Consider the following 15,126-nt stretch of genomic DNA (forward strand, 5'->3'; position numbering starts at 1 on the left):
GGGTTAATAAGTGTAAGGTTAGGGGTGTTTAGACTCGGGGTACATGTTAGAGTGTTAGGTGCAGACGTAGGAAGTGTTTCCCCATAGCAAACAATGGGGCTGCGTTAGGAGCTGAACGCAGCTTTTTTGCAGGTGTTAGGTTTTTTTTCAGCTCAAACAGCCCCATTGTTTCCTATGGGGGAATCGTGCACGAGCACGTTTTTGAGGCTGGCCACGTTCGTAAGCAACTCTGGTATCGAGAGTTGCAGTTGCGTTAAATATGCTCTACGCTCCTTTTTTGGAGCCTAACGCTGACATTATATGGACTCTCAATACCAGAGTTATTTTAAAGGTGCGGCCAGAAAAAAGCCAGCGTTAGCTACGCGGGTCCTTACCGACAAAACTCTAAATCTAGCCATCAGAGAAGCATCGGCACCCAAGGAAATATATGGTAAGATGCCTCTCGGTGATGCTGCCTTAACAGTACTGTCAGTTCTTTGGAATATTTCTCCGGCTTTTTCGACTTTGCAACACACCCCTTTGGAATATTTTTTCTGGCTTTCTAGACTTTGCGACACACCCCTTTGGAATATGTTGCTGCATTGCAACACTTTCGATCATCAGGGCTCCAGTTTTGGACTCTTTTCAAAACTACCTATTTGTGCAATCTACAATCTACTGACCCACTCGTTATGACCAATCTTAATTACCCCATTCCTATACTTTTATTTCATGAAGCCTTTCGTAGAATGTCTCTTTGCTAAACAATATAATTACTGTGCTTGACTATATTTTTATCAAACACTCTATCTTTCTTCCTTTACACATTTCCTTTTAATCTCACTCAAGAACATCTCCTCACCATCCCTAACAATCACAGAGCCTCTGAATGCTATTATCTAAGAGCTACTGAATGCTATTGTCTGTTCAGCTTGCCCCCACAACAAATTCTCATCCTCCTTCACTTTTTCTTGATCTTCCTGATCTTTTACCTACTTAATCCCCATTCCCCTCCCTCATCCTGAAATATAGTCATGCTGGGTTTTAAAAATAATTATATATATATATATATATATATATATATATATATACATATACAGTATATATACCATTATCTTCTTCTACAATATTTTATTTCTCTTTCCCTGGTAAATCTCAGATTGGCCATCACCAAATAAATAAATAACATTTTATTTTTTCCTCATGACTAAGGAAGGTTGGCCTATTCTAACCTGGTTCTCAGGAGAAAGGCAACTGTTACATATTATCCATTTTATTGCTTTCAGATTTATACCTATACTTAGCTCATTGTTGATAAGTTCATGACAGTTATTTTTTATCTGAAGTTTATTATGCAAGTCTTTTCATCAGTGATGGTTCCAGAAATCTTATTATTGGAGGGAGGGACGAACATTCCAGGGATTAGTTGCTGGTGTTTTACTGGTGGAGACAAGGTGGAGGAGGCATAGTTATGCGAGATATAAAGGCAGGGTCCAGACAGGGGGAGGTGGAGTTGCAGGTATTCTAAGGGCAGAGCCAGATGGTCTGGGTGTGGTTAGGCAGCTGTGGGACATGGCCTGCCAAAAAGGGCAGGGGCAGGGAGTAGCAATTTTTACCTTTTTTACGCTTCTCCTCAGCCAAATGGTGGTGCAGAATAGAAGATCTGGTGCCTTGCACCTTTTGCTCCATCTCTAGGACAATCAATGCATTACTTAATGTCTAGTACTCAAAGGGAACTTCTGAAGACTTTTAAGTTAAAAAATAAATAACAGATTGAATGTCCCTTTAACACATTATAAATTACAAGATTGTGGATGGAGGAATCCTAGCAGGAGGGACTAGCAAATACCTCAGTTATGTTTAGTGTTATTTTGTAATTATATATATATTTTTTTTAGTATTATCACAAAGTATTGATTTTAAGGTATTACATTTTGTAGTGAATCTTTTTTATACTATAGCATATATTAAAAAAAGACATAGCTTTATATATTTAAGAATATTTTAAAAATCTAAACAGGCATTAATATGCAAATATTTATTGTAAATGTAAAGATGGATATTACATGATGTCTCATGTTATTGATCTGTTAAAAAATAATAATGTTGGATAAATCAATTTGTATTTAGGAGGTAAAACGATTAATAAAAATTGTAAGTGAAAGCTCAGCAATATACTCATAAAAAATTGAGAAAGCAATTTATGAAAAAATGCTCTGTTCTGATCCCATACCTTGAAGTTCATTTGGTATATTTCAGATAAATCAGATGTCTTCCTTGATAAAAATAGTGCCTAAGCATTTAGTAGATATTGTCTTTATTATTTGCTATAAACCATTTACTGTGTGTGTTTTTTCAGAGCTTCCCTATGGATGGGAGAAGATTGATGATCCTATATATGGCACATACTATGTTGAGTAAGTTTCTTTTACTTTACTTCCATCTTCCTTGTATACCATAAAAAACACATTTCAACCCTATATTCACAACGTTTAGTTTTGTTTTTGCACATAAAAACACAGAGCTAGACCACATTCCATTTGTAAATAACTGGCAGTGGGAACAAGATTCTCCAGTTTAGGCTATGACAATTTTAGGTGCTACAAGCAATAACGCATCAAGATTTAATTTTGCCCTCACCCAGGTTTTAGTTATAAAAAGTTTGCTTTTTTTCTTCTCCAATAGACATGGCTTTCTTTGTCTTTCTTCATCTCTAAATATAATTCATATCAAACTTACATCTTGTGCTAAAACCTTTCTTTCCATTTAGACTCATTTAGAACTAAAAAATGGCTTCCAGATGCTTTTCATGATATTTTTTTAATAAAAATGATCCTAATAATTAAAAAAATGCAGTTGTTGTATGTTTCTGAGTAGCTTTGCACTGTGTAAACTGCACATATACTTTGTATTGAATAAAATCTTTTTGCAAGATTTTTGAACTTTTGTATTTCAAAAGCCCTTGCCAATTTTGGTTGCTTTTTGTACAACATATCTTGGCGGTTTACTTTATTCTGTTCATTTTTTTTTTACACATATTTATTTTGCACAATAGCCACAAACATTTTGTGGTCTTATGAAACGTTAAAAATATTACTCCATAAAACTTAAACATTGTTCATTCATGACTGCAATTAAATGTTTGAATGTTTAAAAAAAATGTTTAACAAAAAAACATTAATTATAAAATTATTCAAATTGATTTAAAATTGGTAATTGCAAGCATTATGAATATATTAAGCTCAGGCTAATTTTATAAGTCTATACGATGCCGTGAGGCATCCGTGTTAACTTGACATTCACTTTAAGGTAAAAGGTCTTCCTTTTCTTGTGGTATTGTCTAGTCAGCTTTTAAAAAATATACTGCATCACTGTGTTTCAGCATTTGGGTAACATGTCTATTTAATAAACTAAAAGTTACTCACAACCAGTGTTCCCTCTAAGGCCAGTTTTGTGTGCGGCCCAGCAGTGAAACAGTTAAATAGGTAACCACACCCTGCAATTAGCAAACACTGCCCAATGCAGATGGCAAGGTATGGTTCTCTTGTTAACTGTTTCACTGCTGGACTGCACACAAAACTGTCCTTAGAGGGAACCCTGCTCACAACTTCACCCTCATGTACTCAAGTCCACTGTTACACTCTAGAACGCACACTAGACAGCGGCCTATACACCAATAAGACCAGAAAGTCTTTAGCCTCTAGAAACCAGTGCCCCAGACAACACCCTTGCTTGTAATTCTCTATCAGTAAAGAAACACTTACTGTGTATTCCTTGCTACAGTTTTAACCTAATCACTTTGCAATAATGCAGCAATGAATTAACTCCTACACAAAGAACAAATAGCTTTTAACGGCTGTACATCTATTTTTCTTCCAGTCACATAAACAGAAGAACTCAATTTGAAAATCCTGTGTTAGAAGCTAAAAGGAAGCTTCAACAGCACAACATGCCCTCCACGGAAATGGGAAGCCAGCCCATGCAGGCCCACGTATTTAGAGGTACTGAACGAACCACAGTATAAGTAATTATTGTTAACATGTCAGTAACTGATTACTTCCTTTAAAAAATAAGGTGGGACTCCAAAAAAGGTCATTGATGTGCTAATGTAACTAAGAAAAACAGGTCAAAGGAAACATTCAGCTTTGAGCACTGGATATCGGAGAGTGTGTGCTGGTAATATTGCTTGACCACACACTGCTAAAAAATGCTAAGTTCCAGAAAATCATGCCTTGCGCATATGCATCACTTGTATAGATTCCCAGCAGACTAAAATCCTTATAATCACCCAGTCTAAGCAGCCACTGAAAACATGATAGGCTGTAAATCCCACAACATGGTAATAAGTTGTCAATAAAACAAGCTAGGGGATGTTATCGACTGGAAATAGCCAGATCAGTGTTACTAGTTGGGCTAATTTCACACCCTAGTTTTAAATATGGGCTGCAGAAAATTTTGGGAGGGTGCGGATTGCTGGTATTTGGGCTATTTTGAAGGGTGTGTGCATTTTTTGGGGGCTATGTACCTACACAGCAAATACCATTTCCAGACTCCTCTATCCTCTCTAGCAATCAGAGTCCCTGCTCCGTGCCTAGAGCCAGAGAGCTTTTAGTGTCTACAGTACACAGGCATTTTGCAGAGATAGTAAGTACACAACTTGTCTGAATCTGCATTTATATTTTAAGTTTACGTAGTGCATGTACTGTAAAGTGTATGTAGTCAAAACAGACTAGAGGTCAAACCACACAAAACAGCAATAGCAACACACAACGCTGCAATTTTTTTACCACATTAAGCCATGACATATAACGCTATGATTTTTTTTAACCACTTTAAATTCAAATTATACATTGATTACTGATGTATAATCCATCTTAAATGCCAATAACATCCATACAGTAGAGTAGCCAACAGTCCCATTTTTGACATCCTTTTAAGTCTGTCCCTTGTTCAATTTAGTCTGTATTTAGTTTAATAATATTGTGTGCACTGTAGTGCAGTACTCCCACCACAGAAGTCGCTGTAGCCTTTGATTTTACTATATTTTCATTACCATTCTCATTGCTTACAATATTTTTTTCTGTAGTTTTTTTTTTATCTGTGGTCTTCTGTTACACTGAAGTTTAGCAATGTGTAGTTAGATGTCAGGTAAGGGGGAGTCATAAGATGTGATATATAATACCAGGGAGGGTAGGAGACAAGGGTTGATGAATTAAGGCACCTCAATAGTGTTGCAAAATGTTAAACTTGTTTAATTGCCCCATTTTTATACTGAGACTTTTCTTAGCAGGGGCTTAAGACATGGTGCTCTTCATGAGCTGAGAATGGAATTCACAGGACATACACTACAGAAAATCATTTTAAAGGGAGAGGGAGGGATGGAACCCTACAATATGGAAGAGATGGGCTTGAGAAGGGTGGGGGGATCCTACACTGCAGAAAAATAAATGATCTTGGAGGGGAGGAGGGTCCACTACACTACAGAAAATAAACTTAATAAATAGAAAATAAAAAAATAATTAAAATATATATAATTTGCTACTGGCATATTAGCTGCCAGTAACAAAGATGGCAAAGAGTAGTGGGGGGGGGGGGAGTGTTGGAGAGCTATTTGGGGGGATCAGTGAGGTTGGTGAATGAGGAGGGTTACCTACACTACAGAAATAAAACAAAATCCCTAAACTGTAAACTGGCAGATGATCTGCCAGTACCTAAGATGGTGGTGACCAGTGGGTGGGGTGGGTGGAGGTAATAGAGCTGTTTGGGAGGGATCAGGTAGGGATTGGGGTTGGGAGGTGTTTGGTGGAAGGGTAATCACTACACTACAGCTAAAATTAACAAGTAACCTGGTTAGCCCCTTCATTGTGGGGAATTTCAGAAGTGTGGTGGCGGTGCGCACCTGCAATAAGCGGCCATCTAATTGCCAAAAAAACAATGGAAAAGCCATGCATGTCTACTGTTTCTGAACAAAGGGGACTCCAGAGAAGATTTTACAACCATTTGTCTTATGACTGCAGCAGTTGTGTGTAAATAATTTCAGTGAGAATCCCAAAGTTTCCAAAAAAGTTAATTTTTTTTCTTCTTTTTTCTATATATGATCATATTTGGAGGCCAAAAGTTTGCATCAAATATACAAAAATGGACCTGTGGGCTGTCTCCTTAAAAAAATAATAATAATATTCACTATATATATATATAAATCAATGTAAATATTTGCATAGGAAATTAGTACATCTAAGCAAGTATCCCCGCTTGCCCCCAGAAATTCTTAATATGCAATGTTTCCAATGCACAAGAGAATTGTGGGTAAGATATGCAAATTAGGTATGCAAATTCTCAGTTTTTTTGCTTCAAAATACTGTTTTAACACAGCGATCCTTTTAAACAGGAATATGACAGCAAACCAGAAATCACTCACTATACAAGCCTGTTTCGTTCTTTTTAGAACTCATCAGTAGGAGATAGATTTCTGATTGCTGCATTGGAAAAGCTGCAACCAATGCAGCAATCAGAAATCTATCATAGGTAAATAAAAACACAAAGACTCTCTTTTTAAACAGAGTAGTGAAGGGGTTAAAAGCTATAACAGCGCATAAAGAAAATTCTAATTTGTTTAGAGCACTTTTACTATTGCAATATTGCTTGCAAAAGCAAGTGTTTAATTTCTGCAAATTGATTAAATACATCATTAAAGTCTGCTCCAGAGCAGCAATGCACTGCTGGTAACTAGCTGAAAACATCTGGTGAGCTAATGACAAAAGAGAAATGTAGCCACCAATCAATAGCTAGCTTCCTGTAGTGCATTGTGCATATGTACATATCAGTATGACTAAATTATACTGCTACAATTGTATGTGCTTGTTTTGGGTGGATTGGAGTGGGCGGAGCTATACAAACCGTACATTGGTATGGCTTTGCTGCAAAGTGTCCCTGGAATTTTTTTCAGATGTTGGCAACTATGGAATTATGTGCCACTTTTTTCTGGTATCAGTTGTTTACGAAAGGCTACAGCTATATTTTTGGTGGCAATTTGCCTTGAGGCTAATTACTATAAACTGGATGTTTATACGCTTGCCTAAGGCAACTAATAGATGTTATATAATGGCTTCCTATACGAGAACTACTTCTATGTATGTTTTCTACGTTTGTTTTTGGTTCTCTCTTTTATAAATATGGTACAGAATAGTGTTGCCATATTGATGATATTTTTGGAATTTGGGATAAAGGTGACATTAGAACCTAAAATTTTCTTTTTTAAAGGATTTGAATAAGACTTTCAAACACATGAAACTTTAGTTGTAATGAATGTAGACTTTTTGGACAACACTTTTATTAAAAGCAGTAATATAGTTATGTTGTATTCATTTATCAAGCAGACAGACAGGAATAGCTTATTACAATAGTCTTGATCCATCTTCACTGCTAGTCAGCTGTTAAGGGTTAGGATATAACATTGCAGTATTTGAAAGAGCTGGGATTTTATTAATAGATGGCATCCTTCTTAGTTTAGTAAAAAAGAGATAAAAAAAGAATGTATCTAGCTTAACTAGATCTCTAGACGAAACTAAGTCAGATAATAGAGCTGTCTTCAAAGTTGAATAGCCTTAGTAATAGCATCCAAGAGATTATATGCATAGATAAGCACAGCGTTATGGGGCTCCATTTATCAAAGCATCAACTTGTTGACTTTGCGCAATTTAAGTCCATCCACCGCTACCCCTGACTTTTTTTCATTTGCCTCAAATTGCCTCTGACGTAAGTTACAGGGAACTGCTGATAACTTTGGGTACATTAATAACACGATTAAGCTAAGTTATCTATCTTACATTCCAAATAAAGGGAATTTAAACCACGTAATTCATATTTCTAAGCAATAGCAGCCATCTTTTCACATACTTTGTTATATTCACTGTATGCTATGTAAAATGCATTTGTTTTTAACTTTAATGTATTAAACAGCGCCAAAAAAAAGTAATATACAATTGAATTTGTGCCCTGTTTATAAAACGTAGCGTTCTGGAACGATCAAGTTGACTGCTTTATAGCTTAGAAATGTAGCGGATTAACAAATGATGCACACAAAATACATGCAGAGATTAATAAAATCAAACCTTGGCGATTAGGATTAGATTGTGACGAGATGAGCAGCATTTTGAGACATTTGACTGCTTAATTGCTTTGGAAAGTGAAGATTGTGTCTATAATGACATAGAAATTTGGTGAATTGAAAGTTGTAGCTTTGATAAATGAAGCTTGTAATTCAAATATATTTCTGAGTCTCGGAATGAGCCAGTGCCTGTCGTTATGGAACATAGTAATAAAAATAGCCTGGTTTGGGCAGATATAAGGTAGAGTAGGGAGTTTAGAATGGTCTTTATTACTTCAGAAAACAAAGGCTCTTACCCTTTAAGAGTTATGATTATTGGATTCTATACTGGTCACATAGATGATTTAAAGTCTGGGATCATATCAATAAGTATGTACAATATTAGAAAGGGAATTCTAGTACCACCAGGTTCAGACCACTTTACCATAGCACATTTGGAAGCCCAGACAAGGGGATAATAGAGAACTCTTTCTTAAACAAAGGGAGTAATTTGGAACTTTAAGTTAGAAACAGTTTCCTAAGGGCATGAATAAGGAATGGGATTTTACTTTACCTACAGATATAGCTTTTATTGCAAAAATTAAATATTAAATGATGTAAATATTATATGATCTGCCTGCATTATTAGTACTGATTTTTATGTGTTTAAAAAAAAAGAGATGAAACTGTTTTATATATTAGCATTCACGGTATTGGATGAAAAACATATACACGGAGGTGGAAAAAAAAACTTTAATATTGCAGACATGGAGGGTTAATAATTAATTGATTAATACATATTGATACATTTTACCTAGATGAGTTTAGTGATTATTGTTTTTTTAAGAGACTTGAGCATCAATGTTATCTGTTTAAGGACATTAAAAATACATTTTTCAATAGTCGATTTTGCCAATTTGATTAAACGTAAACTTTTACAGTGCTCATATCAGAATTATTTATGTATCGTAATTCTTTTTTAAAACACAAGCTATAGATATAACATATGTTTTTTTCTGGGTATCCTTAAAGGAACATTAAGCACCAACATTTTTTTAATAATGTTTGTTGTATATAAAAATCAGTAACATCACAAGGTCACGGCACTTCAGCATCTCAATGATAAATCGCGCTATATAAGAAAATGGTAATACAATCTTTATTCAACAAAGTTAAAAGCACATATTTATGACCGAAGGGTGTGCCTATAAAAACAAGGTAAAGGTAAAAGAGAACCAAACCCCACCGCATCATATGCGTTTCATCCCTTTGGGGGCACTTGATCGCTGATTTATGAGAAAACTTAACCAATCAACAGTTCATAATTTCACATTCAAAAAAGTTAACCCCTTCCAATATCTGAGTATGTGTTTACAAATAAGGATACAGTAATTATTATTGAACAGCTGATAGAATAAACTAACAAGATTAACATATGAAGTTGTAGAGATGTAATATATATGTTTGCTAGTGTTTGACAAACAGACTAACATCCATCTGTGAATTTAAGCCATAAGGGATTCTAGTCTTAAAATGAAAGATCCAAAATACCCGCCGTTCATCTAATCTAAGATCCCTATTGCCACCCCTCTAACTATGAGGGACAGGGAGGAAATCAATGCCTTGAACTTTTAGTAGGGATATGTGTGCAAATGTTTAGCTATAGGAGTTTTGGAGTCAGGTTCCTCAATGGTTCCAAAAACCTATTTCTGAGCGCCCTCTTAGTTTAACCTTTGTACTGTTTTTTATATCCCATACAGGTAAGTAGATACACAATGTGAGTGGTATTACAATTGATAAAATACCTAGCGCCGCTGTAGCAGATCATGTCCACCGCACATCCATAAATGCCGACAGCATACGCTGTAGCATTTATTATTACACAAGCATTTCTCGTGAAAAGCTTGTGCAATGCCACCCCCTGCACATTTGCGGGTAATAGGCCGCTAACAGGTGGTGTCAATCATCCCAAGTGTATCCAATCGGGATGATTGCTGTCCACCACTTCAGAGGTGGCAGGCGAGTTAAGGAGCAACAATCTGAAGATCGCTGCTTTTTAACTTCAGTTTCAGGAGAATCTGAAACTACGGGGGGTAGATTGCAGCATCCGCTGCTTGATAACTCTACCCCCTAATGTCAAACTCTTTATTAAGGACTGATGACTTAAATGTTTGGCCCTGAATAATATGTGTACAAGTTTTACACCAATCAATAATGTAACAGATAAAGTGGTTACTGACTTGCAACATAATACTGACAACAGTTTCGTTTTTAGAGACCTCACTAAAAGTTTAGATGCAGGATTTAATGAAAAATGCAGAATTAAATTATTGGACTTTCTTTTTATACAAATGTGCAATCTGGGTAAAAGGGCTATTAGACTTGAATTGGATATAAATGCTTTCTTCATTTATCAGCAACAACAACATTTACCTAGAGGGCTGCGCATTAAGAAATGTCCTTCTTTTCATGTAACTTATCTAGAATTCATTTCTAAGTGGAATGCAGCCCTTGCAAAATGCTCCCAGACACTAATGGAAATCCTTATTTAGTATAAGAGAAAACAACGAGTGGCATTAATTCAGCAAATAAAAACGGTACAACAGGATCTCAAAGCTTTTCAATTGGATCCTAGAACAGCTTCAAAATTCAGGGGTATAACTGACATATCCCTTACAAAATTTAAACAAAAGAGTGCCTTCTATCCAGTACAAGCTAAAAGCAATGTTCTTGAGAGTTTTCAATTAGCAATTGACTAATATGATGGCTCAATTACATGAGAAACATAATAAAAAGGTAACTTGTAGGAAAAATCTTACAACATTAGAAAGACAGGCCTCAACCACACTCCAAAATAATAAACAGATAGTCACACATGACTCTGATAAAGGAGGCAACATATTTGTTCTGAGTAGCCAAGATTATATTCAGGAGGCTCTACAAAAGCTGTCAGATACTGATACTTACATGGCTTTACATTATCATCCCACAAAAGATTTTCAGGTCATCATGATAACACTAGTGGAATGTGCTTCCTACAATGGTATTATTAAATCTTCAATGGTGGACAATTTAATCCCCTTTTTTCCATCTGTAGCCATTTTCCACTATTTTCCTAAAATACACAAAAATATAGTATTTCTTAATTAACCATTTCCAGATCTCATTGACTTATATTTACAGCCTTTGGTAATAACACTTCCCAGCTACATAAGAGATACTACATCACTTATTCATGATTTACAAAATGTTCAATGGAAGGGCATTTATTTACTATTGTGTTTGGATGTTTCAACTCTCTACACTGCCATCATGCATGAGAAGGGGTTATCGGCCATTAAATACTTTTTACAACATTGTTCCAATTATGCTGAAAACATTATTGGTTTTTTTTTCTGAACGCTACTGAATATTTAATCACTCATAATTATTTTCTGTTTGATGGCTAGTATTATCTCCAGAGTTGTGGAATGGCCATGGGTGCTAAATTTGCGCCATCTTATGCCAACGTTGGTGGGTCTTTGGAGATACAAATCCCTTTCGACAGACTATTATTTATTTTGTCAGGTACATTGATGACCTGATTTTCGTGTGGGATGGAAGTGAGGAGTCCATAAAGGCTTTTCATACCTATGTACAGCAAAATAATATGAATTTACAATCCACAGTTGAATATGGACGTGACAGTCTTTATTTTTTTCTAGATATTTGTTTGTTTTGGATATTTGTTTGTTTTGGATATTTCTTTAAAACCAGATATCAATACGGGTCAGATTCTGGCAGAGCTTTATCGTAAACCCACGGCTTGTCACCTACCACATCTGATAACATTTATACCAAAATTCAGTTTATCATAGGTAAGAGAAATTGTTTTACTCAAAGTATTTATGAGAGACAAGCACAGGATATTATGGACAGATTATTAAAATGTTATGTTCTAAATAAAGCTAAAGAAGAGGTAGATTTGATACCACGCACACAACTTCTGCAATATAAATGTCCCAAAAAGGCTAACCAACATAGGGCTCGTTTCCATTAAGCCGTTAAAAATGGAGCTGTAAGCTACTGAAGCGGCCGACAGTTAAAAGTAATTTACGGCTCCATTTTAGTACCAGGTTTCCATTGAAAAGGTTTCTGCTTTGCGAGCATTCGCTCTTTTCGTGTAGGTGTAAGTTAGCATTGTGTTAACGCTTCTACCCGATGCCGGTCTTCAGTTCCGCGGTCCTGGATGAAGATAGAACAGGTTGCTGCTTGGAAGAAGACTTCACCGCCGGACTTCAGGAACAGTGAGTACCTATCTGGGGGTTAGAGTTAGGCTTTTTTTTTTTGCTTTTTTTTTAGATTAGGGATTTGGGCACTGTAAAAGAGCTGAATGCCCTTTTAAGGGCAGTAAAAGGGCTGAATGCCCTTTTAAGGGTAATGCCCATACAAATGCCCCTTTAGGGGCAATGGGTAGTTTAAGATTTTTTAGTGTTAGGTTTTTTTATTTTGGGGGGTTTGGTGGGTGGGGGGTTTTACTGTTAGGGGAACTTATTTTTTTTAAAGGTAAAAGAGCTGTTTAACTTATGGCAATGCCCTACAAAATGCCCTTTTAAGGGCTATTGGTAGTTTAGTATTAGATTAGGGGGTGTTTTTATTATGGGGGATTTTTTATTTTCATAGGGATTAGGTTTAATTTTTTTATTTTTGATAATTTTGTTTACTATTTTATGTAATGTTAGACTTTTTTATTTTCTGTAATTTTAGCTTAATTTAAACTTAGTTTTTCTATTTTTAAAGTAATGTTAGGTTTTTTATTTTATTTGTAATTTAAGATTATTTTTTGATTAGTTATTTGCGTTGTGGGGTTTGGCAGTTTAGGGGTTAATATATGTATTAGGTTAATTGCGATGTGGGTTATTGGTGGTTTAGGGGTTATTAGATTTATTAGGTTAATTGCGATGTGGGTTAATGGTGGATTAGGGGTTAATAATTTAAATAGATAGTTTGAGTTGTGGAGCATTGCGGATTAGGGATTCCACGTTTAAATAGATAGTTTGCATTGTGGGGCATTGCAGATTAGGGGTTAATCATTTTAATCGCTAGTTTGCGTTGTGGGCATGGCGGTTTAGAGGTTAATACCGCGGATAGAGGTGTTTTGACGTGCCAGGTTAGTTTTCAGTGGGAAAAAGGTCTCAAAGAGCACCCTTTTCCTGTTTTACACCTAGTTGAGCTGTGTGTTATTTTTGTTAATGTATCGGCAGCCTCCGACAGTGTATTTAGCCGGAGTCCGGTTGCCGAAATTGGCTTATTTCCCATTTTACATAGTGATCATATACTATGTAATATAGTTCAGAATGGTTGCAAATTTTAAAAAAAAAGCTAAAACTCTCAGGAACACTTTGTCTCCATCCAACTAGAGTGTCAAACACTTCTTGGTTAACAAAAAAGAAAGGTTGCTATAAGTGTTGTGGAACTAGATGTAAAACATGTACACATATTATTCAGGGCCAAACATTTCAGTCATCAATCCATAATAAAGAGTTTGACATTAGGTATTTTATGAAGTGTAATACCACTCACATTGTATGGGAGGTAAAAAACAGTACACAGGTAAAACTAAGAGGACACTCAGAGATAGGTTTTTGGAGCGTCAGGTGCTTTGAGGACCCTGACTCCAAAACTCCTATAGCTAAACATTTTCACAGATATCATATCACAACTCCCATAGTTCCCTACAAAAAGTTCAAGGCATTGATTTCATCCCTCATAGTTTGGGGGGGGGGGCAATAGGGAGCTTAGATTAGATGAACGGGAGGTATTTTGAATCTTTCATCTTAAGAACAGAATTTCTTATGGAATTCACAGATGGATGTTAGTCTGTTTGTCAAACACTAGCAAACATATATATTATGTCTCTACATCTTCATATGTTAATATTGTTAGTTTATTCTGTCAATTGTGCAATAATAATTACAGTATCCTTATCTGTAAACACATACTCAGGTTTTGGAAGTTAACTGGGTTAACTTTTTTGAATGTGATATTATGCACTGTTGAATGTTTAAGTTTTTTTTTTTTATAAATCACCTTGGCTTCTCCTAATATCAGTGATCAAGTGCCCCCACAGGCAATGAAACACGTATGATGCAGTGGGGTTTGGTCCCCTTACCTTTACCTTCTTTTTTTAGGCACCACCTTGTGTCATAAATATGTGTTAACTGAATAAAGATTGGATTACTATTTTCTTATACAGGGAGTGCAGAATTATTAGGCAAATGAGTATTTTGACCACAGCATCCTCTTTATGCATGTTGTCTTACTCCAAGCTGTATAGGCTCGAAAGCCTACTACCAATTAAGCATATTAGGTGATGTGCATCTCTGTAATGAGAAGGGGTGTGGTCTAATGACATCAACACCTTATATCAGGTGTGCATAATTATTAGGCAACTTCCTTTCCTTTGGCAAAATGGGTCAAAAGAAGGACTTGACAGGCTCAGAAAAGTCAAAAATAGTGAGATATCTTGCAGAGGGATGCAACACTCTTAAAATTGCAAAGCTTCTGAAGCGTGATCATCGAACAATCAAGCGTTTCATTCAAAATAGTCAACAGGGTCGCAAGAAGCGTGTGGAAAAACCAAGGCGCAAAATAACTGCCCATGAACTGAGAAAAGTCAAGCGTGCAGCTGCCAAGATGCCACTTGCCACCAGTTTGGCCATATTTCAGAGCTGCAACATCACTGGAGTGCCCAAAAGCACGAGGTGTGCAATACTCAGAGACATGGCCAAGGAAAGAAAGGCTGAAAGACGACCACCACTGAACAAGACACACAAGCTGAAACGTCAAGACTGGGCCAAGAAATATCTCAAGACTGATTTTTCTAAGGTTTTATGGACTGATGAAATGAGAGTGAGTCTTGATGGGCCAGATGGATGGGCCCGTGGCTGGATTGGTAAAGGGCAGAGAGCTCCAGTCCGACTCAGACGCCAGCAAGGTGGAGGTGGAGTACTGGTTTGGGCTGGTATCATCAAAGATGAGCTTGTGGGGCCTTTTCAGGTTGAGGATGGAGTCAAGCTCAA

General features: G+C 36.2%; 1 protein-coding gene across 1 annotated transcript in view; it reads left to right on the forward strand.

The window, feature by feature from the left end:
* Positions 1–15,126, forward strand: part of MAGI2 (membrane associated guanylate kinase, WW and PDZ domain containing 2) — a 986,849-nt gene that overhangs the window by 481,068 nt on the left and 490,655 nt on the right. The window contains exons 5-6 of the mRNA XM_053716523.1: positions 2,339–2,396; positions 3,859–3,980. Coding sequence (XP_053572498.1) covers positions 2,339–2,396; positions 3,859–3,980 — 180 coding nt within the window. The remainder of the gene's footprint in view (positions 1–2,338; positions 2,397–3,858; positions 3,981–15,126) is intronic.

Source organism: Bombina bombina, chromosome 6, assembly GCF_027579735.1.
Source record: "Bombina bombina isolate aBomBom1 chromosome 6, aBomBom1.pri, whole genome shotgun sequence".
Taxonomy (NCBI): Eukaryota; Metazoa; Chordata; class Amphibia; order Anura; family Bombinatoridae; genus Bombina; species Bombina bombina.